The 11684-nt window shown below is 42.9% G+C and overlaps 2 protein-coding genes across 2 annotated transcripts; both read left to right on the top strand.

Moving 5' to 3' along the window:
• The first annotated feature begins 371 nt into the window (after positions 1–371).
• yars2 (tyrosyl-tRNA synthetase 2, mitochondrial) lies at positions 372–5933 on the top strand. Its single transcript, XM_053427282.1, has 5 exons — positions 372–1186; positions 1977–2144; positions 3730–3885; positions 4161–4331; positions 5222–5933. Exons 1-5 carry the CDS (start codon positions 399–401, stop codon positions 5379–5381), a joined length of 1443 nt encoding a protein of 480 aa, XP_053283257.1. The 5' UTR covers positions 372–398; the 3' UTR covers positions 5382–5933.
• Positions 5934–6061: 128 nt separating this feature from the next.
• On the top strand, positions 6062–11323 carry cdkn1bb (cyclin-dependent kinase inhibitor 1Bb). Its single transcript, XM_053427304.1, has 3 exons — positions 6062–7957; positions 8221–8351; positions 9745–11323. Exons 1-2 carry the CDS (start codon positions 7513–7515, stop codon positions 8337–8339), a joined length of 564 nt encoding a protein of 187 aa, XP_053283279.1. The 5' UTR covers positions 6062–7512; the 3' UTR covers positions 8340–8351; positions 9745–11323.
• Positions 11324–11684: the final 361 nt, after the last annotated feature.

Here is an 11684-nt window from a genome sequence, read left to right on the forward strand (position 1 = left end):
TATTTCTTTATTCATTTTTAAGCTGTACCTCTGTGTGTATACTTTGCCTTTGTCTTGTTGTTTTGGTTTGATTTTATACCTTTTTATATTAAGTGTATGACTTTCACATGCTTCAATAAATGGGAAGAGAAAAAACGACAAAGTTGTTATTATTACTTTTATTATGATTATGATTATGATGGGTCCTTCTTCCTTTTTCATTGAGCATTTCATAAATGCTGAGTGTTCTAAAAATTTAAGTCGCTTTGGATAAAAGCGTCAGCTAAATGACATGTAATGTAATAAATTATGGGAGCACCTGCCACCAGCCTTCTTATTTAAGAACCAGAGCACTAGAGGGCGCTGTCGTCCCAACAAACCGCCCATGCTTCCTCGGTCTGCTCGTCACATTGTCCAACATGGCTGCGCCCTTGGCAGGAACCTGCCGCTTTCTACCGCGGCATGCGTCCTGTGTCCTGCTCAGGAGAACGGGTGTGTGGCTCAGCCTCAGGTCTAGAATTCACCGCTCCTCCCCTGCACATAGCGGGCTGCTCTTCTCCCTCAACAGACGCGGTGTTCTGAAGGACTCTTTCCCGGAAAACGCAGCCCAGGACCAGCTGCCGCGGCTGCTCCAGTCCGGTGCTCAGACTGTGTACTGCGGCTTTGACCCCACGGCCGACAGCCTCCATGTGGGCAACCTGCTCGCCATCATCGGCCTGCTGCACTTCCGCAGCGCCGGGCACCACGTCCTGGCGGTGCTCGGAGGGGCCACGGCTCAAATCGGGGACCCGAGCGGGAAGACGAGCGAGAGGGAGCCGCTGTCCGCGGACACCGTGGAGGAGAACACCCGGAGCATCCGGGAGAGCATCCAGAGAATATTCTCCAACCACGAAGTGCACTTCCACGATGCCTCCAGGAAACCGGGTACAGTGACCGTGCTGAACAACCTGAGCTGGTACAAGGACTGGGGCGTTGTTGCCTTTCTGTCCGAGGCCGGCAGACACTTCAGGATGGGCACCATGCTGAGCCGCCAAAGTGTCCAGTCCAGGCTGAAGAGCTCTGACGGCATGAGCCTGACTGAGTTCACGTACCAGGTGTTCCAGGCCTATGACTTCCACCACCTCAACCAGGTGTACGGCTGCAGGATCCAGCTCGGGGGCACCGACCAGCTGGGCAACCTCATGTCTGGCCACGACTACATCCACAAGTGAATAACGCTCCTACTTTTAAACAGTGTCACCGCGGATTGGTTCCTAACCTCCCTGAGATTTATATTACTGTAATACATCATTGAGCCATGGTAAATGTCCACACAGCAGCGGATGTGATTACATGTGCCATGTGGATTGTTAGGAGCCCTCCTTCAATTCTCCACTAAGGATCTATTTTACCAGTGGGGTCGCTGTTTATACACCACAGGCCTATAACCTCTACCAGCCAAACCAGTTAGGTATGGTTGCAAAATTCAGCTCAGATACCAACCAGCCCGGTAGAGTGATTTCTGTCATTTACAAGAAAAATGTCCATCCAACTTAAAGACAACTCGGAAAATCCTCGGCAGGAGGGATACCTGTATACAAGACCCTGTTAAAGATTATGATCAGTTACTATTTTAGCATCCTGGTAAGAAAAAAATCTGTTCTTCTAATCCCCCAATGACAATAACTTTTAGTAAAATGTGGGAACTTAGGTGCATGCATCATTTCTGTTTACACTGTGCTCGAGCTACCAAGACACTCGAGAATGTTAATTTCCTTGTTTGTTCTATTGAAAGTTTAACACAATATGGTAAACGTAAACAAATAATTGTGTTGTTCGATATAGAGAGGTGATCTCTTATGCAGACCAGAGAAAAATTCTCACATAAAAAAAAAACTTTATTTAGTTCTTGTTTGACAACACAACTTTGTAAAACAATAATGAAACTTGATCATATCATCTCTCTATTCAATTCTATTTGAAGTTGCTTTATTACTCTCTGTTATTTATCTCTCCAGAGTGAGTGGAGAGGAGGTGTACGGACTGACCACCCCCCTGGTGACCAGCTCGGCCGGGGACAAGCTGGGGAAGACGGCGGGCAACGCAGTGTGGCTCAACAGAGACAAGACGTCACCGTTTGAACTGTATCAGTTCTTTCTGCGACTGCCTGACAACACTGTGGAAGGGTACGTGGAGATAAAGGCATATCTGTGTTCGCTTTGAAAGCTTCTCAAAGATGGGTTCTTGGGGGGGTTGATGATGCTTCTAACACGTGACAGACGAAACAATTAAAAAAAAAAAAAAGTAAAAGAAAACGAATTTCTCTTATGGAAAAGGCTTTGACACACACATAGAAGACACCGACGAAGATGTCGAGAGAGTTTGTGGTGATAGGAGCCGACACCTGTATCTGGGTACAGTCTAGAAAATAGCGTGATGTGTGAAAAGCAAATCCATCGGTAAACTCTGTATACGATTCTCCAGACTTTATTTGCAGGTCATGTCTGAAAATGGCTTTATATGCTGTAAATGTGCAGTGGCTTCAGAAAGTTTTGATATCCTTTCACTTTTTACACAATTTCCATCAATCTCCACCTACAATTTTATAAAGAAAATGACAAAACATGTATTTTCGACACTTGTCTTGTTGGTGTGCCTCAGGTCATTGTTGAGTGAAAGGTGAACAATCACCCCACATGCCATGTGTACTCTGGAACAGATTGTCTTTTAGAACCTCCCTGTGTTTGCCTTCATTCATCCCTCCTTCATATCCTGATGCTGCCACCACTATACTTAATCATAGGGACAGTATCATTCAGGTAATGAGCAGTGTCTGGTGTTCGCCAGATGTTTAGAGTTTAAATTTATATCTCATCAGACCCAGAAATCGTTCCCCTCATGTTTGCCGAGTCATTTAAATGCACCTTGGCAAACTCCCAGGTTTTACTGAAATCCTCTCCTATTCTACAATAATGATCTCATGGATGCAAGGCTGCTGAGATAATCACCCTTCCTGTCAGGTTCCCATTCTCTGCAGAGAACCTTTGTTAGCATCTTGGTCACCTCCCTTACTTTGGCCTGATTAGTTTGGTCTGATGGCCAACTCCAAGCCTGTCTTCTTCCATTTCACTTTATGGAGGCTTCTAAGCTCCTGCAATAGAAATAGACTTAAGAGTGGTTTCATTATCTTGCCCTTATCTATGCCTCACATTACAATTTAATAGACTTACTCTAATTAGACCTCATGGCTCGGTTTTGGTTCCGACTTGAAGTGTGAATTGTTGGACCTCATATCTACCGGTGTGAGCCTATTTCATCTATAACCAGTCAATTTACTTAGTCACAGCTTGACTCCAGTCAGGCTCTAGGCACATTTAGAGGCTAATTAAAACAAACTCGATGCATCTAAACACAATTGGGGTGGCTGCAGACGAGGGTCTGAAGTTATTTTTTTGTTTTATACATTTTCAAACATTTCTTGTTACACACTTCCACTTTGTCATTATAGATTAATGCTTGAAGGCTAGTGGGCTAAAAGGAATTTTATTAATTTGAAAAAAAAGAGTAGTACGTTTACTTAGTATTAGGAAATGTCTTGTGTTATATGTTTCACTGTGGGAGAGTGGGAAACATATCGATTCCTTGTATGTCTTGAACATGTTAAGAAATTGACAATAAAGCTACTTTATCTTTATCTTTGAATACTTGTTGGAGCTGCTGTAAATGTTCACAGCTTTGAATCCGAGGCTCAGCTGTATTGTCTTTTTACAGGTATCTGAAGCTGTTCACCTTCCTGCCGCTGGCGGAGGTGGAGAGGCTGATGGAGCAGCAGAGGGAGGATCCAAGTAAACGGCTCGCACACAAGCGACTGGCTGCAGAGGTGACCAAACTGGTGCACGGGAAGGAGGGCCTTGAAAGTGCTAAGAGGTCAGATCAGGCCCTGTGTGTTTGAGTGTTTGTTTGTGTGGTATTCAATGCTGTTTTATTCAGGGTTTCACATTTTTTTTTATTTGATAGGTCATTATCAGAAGTAGCAGGAATTCAAATAGCTGAACAGTTAACAAATGTAATTTAGAAGATGCCAAATCTGTAACTCCCCCATGTTCCAAGTTCTATAGCTGATAGTGACCTCTGACCTCATTACTGAGGGGGAAATGTACCTATTCAGAGAAAAGGAGTCATATTTAATATTATCGTTGCAGATGCACCGATGTACTTTTCCACAGCAGCGTGCAGGCCTTGGAGGAAATGAGTGACGAGGAGCTTCAGGAGCTTTTCAGGGAGGCTCCCTTCGTCGAGCTGCTGTTGGAGCCGGGGACCACTGTGATAGACGCCTGCCGCAGAGTCAACGCAATCCCAGAGGGACCCAGAGGGTGAATACACCAATGCTGCTTTCTTTACAGACAGTTACAGTGTGCAAATACCAGTAGTTAATATTAATAATTTATTAAATTGAAGATATTAACCTGTAAATTAGGAAAGTTTAGTCAGTCAACTGAAATCACAAAAATGTTGTGCAAACTTCATTTATGTGGTTGCACATTGTTTTTACAGCGACTATTACTTCATATTCAATCATTCAAAAGCAAGCAGCTCTTTAGCAGACTGTCTGCAGTACATCCTGTTGATTAATTGGCCACTATTTCTGGAGACAAATGTTTCTGTTAAATTTGTAAATTTCATTGCTTTCATCACTTTATGAACAACAAATATAATTCAGTTCAGCTCCATTGTATCAAAAACAAGAATGGAAAATATGACTGATACTGAGCATAATTTTCTAATAATCATTACAAAATGCCCCCAAAAATATTTTGATTGCATTTCATTAGCCCATAATGACATTTACAAAGTCCCTGTTTTTTCAAACAGTCCAATCATTCAGTTTATAGAGATATAAAACAGAAATGTTGCAAATCCTCAGTCGAAGCAGAGAATGCTGGCAATTCCTTTCCTGTCTTTATATATCAGTGAGTTTGTTCTATATTGAATGTTGTATGAGTTACTGCAGTGCACATTTGTTTGATAATTGGAAAATGAATTACCAATGATTTTAACCAATAGATTAATAATTTAAGTTATATATGTTGTCTCGTGAGCACTCTACCCTGTAATCTGTCATTTGAAACCCATGCTTTAATTAGATTATACAGGTTAGAATGGTTCTGGTTTGCATGCTCACTTTGTGTTCTGCAGCTATGTGAGGTAATGTCTCTGACTATTTGAGATTGTCCTAACTGACAGTGTTAACGCTTGTGTGCAGGTATCAGATGCTTTCAGACGGTGCAGTGTGGATCAACCACAGACGAACAAATAAACCAGAGCAAGTACTCATCCCAAAACTCCACATCCTGTCTAATGGACTAACGTTGCTCAAAGTGGGCAAGAGGAACTTCTACATCATCAAGTGGCTCAGTCTCTGAAGTCACCTGCTCTCAGCAATGGACCAGTATACTGTAATGGACTGACTGGGAAGGTAGGAGACTGCACCTCAGCAGGTCAAAGAGGAGACATGGATGGACTGATAGTTTGCTACATAGCAGGTTTTGATGAAGTTGATTTCCCGGTGGTTGTAATATAAATATGTATATGTACAGATGTGACATTTATCAAAAGCTGCGGTATTAAAAATAATTTGACATAAAGACGTTGCTCAGTTCTTGCAAAGTGAACACTAGGGGGCAGCATGGTCCCAGTCATAATCATGGTGCTGCAGGCAGCCACAGCTGCACCACTTCGCCTGCTGTGACCCCATAGATAAATAATTGCTAATAGTCAAATTAAATTGCGTAATTTCTCGCAAACAGTTTATGCTTCTATTTTGAGCGAATTGTGTTTTTCCAGTTTGATGTGAACTCGAGGCCAACATCTGTCTCATTGCTGCTGTTCTCTTCTGTCTATTTGGTGTCCAGTGTAAACTGCACCACAGGGAAAGAAGGAGATTTTTTATCAAATTAAAAACCAACAAAATTCGATTGGGGATTATTGTTTGATTTCGTAATTTTTATGTTTCCGTGAGCAGATTTTATTTGTCAAGATTAGAGTAAGATTTTCCCCATTAAGTACAAAGTTTTCACTGTAGTGTAGTTAACAGTTTCTGAGGCTGAGCATGTACGGCCTCCTTCAATGTTTATTTTCATTTCATATTTTGGTTTGTACTTATTTACAGACACTTGAATGTGGACATGTTCGTGGCTTTCTTTTAGTCCTACATCTGTTCTTCTCTTTTTCTCCTGGGGGCCAGTGGAGATGAGGACAGGGTCTGCTGAGTGCTGACCTTGATCTCCCTCGCTCACCTCCCGATTACTGGGGGAAATACCCGGTCATTATGATACACTTGCTTGATTCGAAAAGTTTAATTTTTTTCTTTACTGGACATAATTGGATAGATTTGACATCTTAGCGGTGGGGGAGGGGAGATTCACTACAAGCAGAGGACCCACACCTTGAAGCTTCATCCCATGCATGTTCAGAAATGTCATCTCTTAAGGTGGAGTGTTTACAAGCGATTCATTTTTGACAATTTGGTTTAAATCAAAAATCAACAACTTACATAAGAAGAATATTTTCTCAGCGTTTTGATTTTAATGTATCCAAAGGTTTCCCGAAATGTATAATGTTATGAATATATTTGGTTAATAGATTTGACTCTGAAGCAAATGCAGTTGGTGAGTACGTCAAAGATTTAGCAAAATGCATTTGGCAACTCTGAAGTTTAGTCTTTTTAGAGGTAGGCTGCTTTACTAAAATCATATCACACACACCACCTACCCACAGCTTTCATGGATTAGCTAAAGAATAGTTTTTTTTAATCTTGTAGTGTAAACTGTTAACTAATGAGTGTGAAGATATGTAAAGTTTGATTCTGGAAAAAAAAAGATAAATATATCTGTAAATTAACAAATACAGCCTCATTAAGAAATTAAATCCAAAGGAAGAGAAACATTTGTGGTACATTAGCAGCTGCGTGTTATTGTTGCGACATTAATCTTCATTTGAAGAAAACAAAAATAGATTTAAGCGTAAAAAGCTGGCCGTTTGTCGCAAGTAGCCGGTCCACCTTAAGAGAAGTGGGCGGGCTTAAGCGCGACGGCCAATGAGCGGCCCGCTCCGCATTTAAATAGCTCTCCTTGTCAATCATCCCCCTTCCTCGTCCCCCCGCCCCCCGGACCCAGGCTCCTCTCGGTCCAGCTTCATCATCCATCGCCATATTGGGAGCTGAGACGCTTCGCCCGCAGTCTATCTCACCGCGGGGCGACATCTGACAGACAGCGCGGCTCCGGTGCCCCGTGTTTCACTTCGGTCTTTCCCGGCTCCGCGCAGACGACGCTCGGCTCCATCACACTCGCGGCCGTTGGCGTCCCCTGCTCCGCGTCCTGCATGGCAACGAGCCGCTTCTCTCTGGCTGTGGATCCCGAGCGGAGACGAGGAGAGACCCGTTGTTTCTGAACGGTGCTGGGCTTCTCTACGTGTGAAAACTGGACGATCGTCTGAGAAATTGTCTCTCTGTACCTTATTGCTTTTTTTTTTGGAGGTGGGGGGCGGAAAATAAAAATGTCAAACGTTCGACTTTCAAACGGGAGCCCGACGTTGGAGCGGACGGAGCCGCGGGTGTCGGAGCACCCGAAGCCGTCAGCCTGCAGGAGCCTCTTCGGCTCCGTGGACCACGAAGAGTTAAAGAGGGATTTAAAGGGACACTTGCGGGAGATGGAGGACACCGCCTCCGCCAAGTGGGGCTTCGACTTCGCCAGTTTCTCGCCGCTGGTCAACGACAGGCTCGACTGGAAGTTAGTGAACTGCAGGGACGTCCCGGATTTCTACCAGCGGCCGCTGCGGACGAGGACCCGGGAGAAGGGCGTCTGCTCCGCCGGGAATAACAATGTGGATCTTAACGGGAATCATAGCTGTGTTGTGGTGGCGGCAGCTCCGGGCGACGACAGCGCCAGGTCCGACGGGCAGATGGAGTGCTCCGGGCTGAGGAAGAGACCTGCGTGCCACGGTACTGAGACCTGACACCGACTCACCTCCATGTTTTTACACCGACTGCATGTGTGTGTGAAACGGGAAGCCGGGCCGGGGCTCGGGTGCCCATCACTGTGGTGGCATCCCCCCCCCCCCCCACCCGGCTTTAAAATGCGCTAAAACAAAATATTCAAAACCTGATCCGAACCCGAGCTTCCTGCATGACAGTTAAAACATTTTTTCCTGAATATTTTTGCCTGTTTTTGTTTTTTTTACTGACGCAAACTTTGCTTTTTGCAGAAGCCTCGGGCCAAAGCAAGAGGTCACACAGCAGCAGCGCGGATGAGGTGATCTGTCCCAGTCTGAGCCACTCCGCAGAACACACACCCAGAAAGAGCAGCCCCAAGAGGCTGACGTGAGCACCACAGACGGTAAGACACTCCGGGATCCACTGCTACTGGGACTAGAGCGTGTGTTCATACTGGTTTGAGCGACCGCAGCTGGTTGTTTGCCAGCGTCAGCAGAGAAAAGTTCGAGTCTGTCCACCCCCCCTCCTCTCTCTCCCAGTTGTTGTTTGCCTCAAACGAAGAACTTATATAAGACAAAAAAAAGTCCGCTTCTTATTTTATTTCCATAATAATAGTTGGTTTCCTGGATCCGATCACTTATCGGATAATCGTGTGAGATCAGGTTCAACCTTGACAGTTGTTTTCACCGTGTGTGTGTGAGAGGTGTTGTCTGTCAGCTGGTGCCATTCCTCGACTACGAGTGGAAATCGTAGTAGTGAGTAAAAGTGGTTCATTCTTGTTCCTGCTCGTGTCTCCGCACTGCGATCGATGAGTTCAGACTGAAAACGAAACGTGTCGGCTGCACATTTACACGTTTTTGTTTTTACTACAACCCGCTGGCCGCCGCGGAGAGTTTCCGACTGAACTGTAAACAAGTGCTGAACAACAGTGTAGTAGTAACACGTCAGCAGCCACTGCCCCTCACCGAGGAGCAGGGACGGGAAGGGGCCGGCCTCTGTGTGCAGAGTGCAGCACACACACACATACACACACACACACACTCTGCACACTCTCTCGTATCTGCCGGAGAGCCGTGCATGACTGAGATCAAGTGTGCTCGTCGGCCCCTCGACGGAGGAGAATAGGCATGAATTCTGAATTGTGGTGGCAGCATGTGAAGTTTCAAAGCTGCAGTGCAGGATAAACACCAAGTCGAAACTTTTAGTGCACGCTCATATTTTAATTTGTGGAGAACGGTTTGTTCTGCTGAGGGATGTTAAAACAAATCCTTAGTATATTTATAATGTCCAAAGGGGGCTTATTTTAGATTTAGAAGAAATGCAGGAGGCTTGTGATTCTCAGACGGGAAAAAAAATTGTCATGCCTTCTAGTTTTTGTTTAGTTGTCTCCTAAAATATAATTTGTATCAGTATGAAATATAGTACAGAAGTGCAAGTGCTGATCCAAAAATCCCATATCTGCTGCTTTGAATCGCATAGTAAAATAATTTGAGTGACTTCCTGCATCAGTATTGTTGTATACAATAACAACACGAAGTACATCTGTGCATTTCCCTCATACTCATATTCATACACCATGTTGATGTTTTGAACTTCTCCCTCCTTGCTCTTGTCAGAAGTACTTAAGGATACAAGCAATACCCCCCCCCCCCCCCCACACACACACACACATGTTTAGTGAAACACAAACTCTCAGCCCATCCTTGATACAGTTGCTTAAGTTTTTTCTGTGTGATGCATGCAGCTTTGATGTGAATAAACGAGTTCTAACCTCATGTCTTCTTCTGTTCCCACAGAGCCGACGATGTATGTTCCCTTTTTTATGTGGAAAGAGTCAGCGTTGGCAGAGTTTTTTTTTTCTTTTTCTTCTCTTTTTTTTTTCTTGCAAGAGGAACTACACAGCATCACAAACATATCAAGTCTCCTGAAGGACGAGGAGGACGCTGTTGAAGCACTGAATAGAAACACTAAAGTTGTGGCACTCAATTAAAAGTAACTGCCTCTGAAAGCAGTCAATGTAGCAGTGTGCAATTAGGTTTGATTTCCTTTTTTGCTCCTTTTTTTACTACCTGTGTGTAAATAAATATATATTATATTATATTTCTCTCCATATGTAGCACATAAGATAACATTATGATTTTGGAAAAAAATCCTTTATGTAACAAGGTGTGAATTTTGATTTGACTTGAAGAATTGCAGTGTAGTTTGATACGTGTTTCCAAAATGCTGTTTTTTGTTTTTCTTATTTTATCCTCTGAAAGACTTTGACACGGTCCCTAATTGCTACATTTAAAACAAAATCATGGTTCCTTACAGTTTCTTATCAGTGTGTCTTCACTCCGTCATCTCCCTAACTCAGCAGTGAAGAAAGGTACAAATGTAGCGCTTCTGTCTTTTATTTACATTTTTTGGGGGTAATTTCAGTGTCACCAAGTGCAGGCTCCTCTAAAAGATCTATTTCCCCAGGAAATCAACAAAGAGAAAGACAGTAATATTTCTGTTTGAGTAATTTAAAGAAAGTCCTATTTATTTTTGTGGTAGGTGCTTTTAGCATCAGTTGAAATCTGGAATATATTTTGTTTTTCTCAAGTACTCATGCACACCTCAGCCACTTTGTCACGGTGTGTTTGATTGTTCTCTGGAGTTGTGCGGTACTCAGACGTTGAAGGACTAAGAGCGTACAAACTGCACAGGTTCCTCGACTGTATTCCTGTCGTTTCATCAGCCTACAGAAAATAGTTTTTTTTTTCTTGTTTTTTTTCTTCTAAATAAGGGTTGAATGTCCTACAATACCAAATACAATGGTTGCTTCAGTATGGTTGCCAACACTGCCTTTGCTTCTTAGTTGACTTCACATTGTATTTCTTTGTGATAACCTAGACTTAATATTCCATTGTTTTTCTTTTCACCAATGTTTAGCCTGCTGACGATGCCAATGTGAGCATCTAAAAGCTTCCCTCTATTCGCCTAAAGTGTGGGTTATGTTCAAAGAGACCAGTGTGCACCTGGATGCAGAGCGAAAGAACAGCTCGTCTCAGAAATGCAGTCACCATGCCTGTGTATTTGTGTAAATCTTTGCAAATGTACCTTTTGTACATAATTTTGTAAAAACACTGAGAAATTATACTAACTTATTTATGTCAATTTTTTTTATGTAGAATAAAATAAAAAATGGGTTTTTGATTACGGTTATCCAAAGTGGCATTTACTTTATTATAATTGTCTTATTTTGTAAAAGCATATTTTTTGTAGTTTTTTTTTTCTTTTTCTCTCTTATCAATAAGGTTGCAAACTGAGCCTGATAAAATATTTGATGTGGATTTTGTAATGTGTGGTTATAAAATGTGTTGCAATCAATTAAAATAATTAAATTTGTCCTGCTTGAAGTTGCTTTTTACACTCGGTGTAGTTTCCCCACAACACACACACACACACTCCTACATATTTTTACGTTTTATTTATAAAAACACAAAATTTTCCAATAAAAAGCCAAGAAAATACTTGCATAAAAATTGCATAAAGATACTTTAGGCAGTGCAGAGTGGATTTCTGTGCATGTAAGCATTCTGGTACAATGCAGTGACTCCCAAGACGAGCGTAGCACCGGTTTGAGCAGACTGATGATTGACACTCTAGTTCTCCAATGAAAAGGAGAACGGGGAAAGCAGACCACTTGTTGCAGCCAGTAACATTCAGTAATTTATGGGAATGGCCCTCTTGGGAAAAAAAGGGTAAG

Source organism: Pleuronectes platessa, chromosome 7 (assembly GCF_947347685.1).
Source record: "Pleuronectes platessa chromosome 7, fPlePla1.1, whole genome shotgun sequence".
Classification (NCBI taxonomy): Eukaryota; Metazoa; Chordata; class Actinopteri; order Pleuronectiformes; family Pleuronectidae; genus Pleuronectes; species Pleuronectes platessa.

Coding starts and splice junctions, on each gene's coding strand:
- yars2 (XM_053427282.1), top strand. CDS start 399: ATGGCTGCGCCCTTGGCAGGAACCTGCCGCTTTCTACCGCGGCATGCG. Junction 1,187..1,976: donor GGCCACGACTACATCCACAA/GTGAATAACGCT, acceptor TTATCTCTCCAG/AGTGAGTGGAGAGGAGGTGT. Junction 4,332..5,221: donor ATCCCAGAGGGACCCAGAGG/GTGAATACACCA, acceptor GCTTGTGTGCAG/GTATCAGATGCTTTCAGACG.
- cdkn1bb (XM_053427304.1), top strand. CDS start 7,513: ATGTCAAACGTTCGACTTTCAAACGGGAGCCCGACGTTGGAGCGGACG. Junction 7,958..8,220: donor GAAGAGACCTGCGTGCCACG/GTACTGAGACCT, acceptor TGCTTTTTGCAG/AAGCCTCGGGCCAAAGCAAG.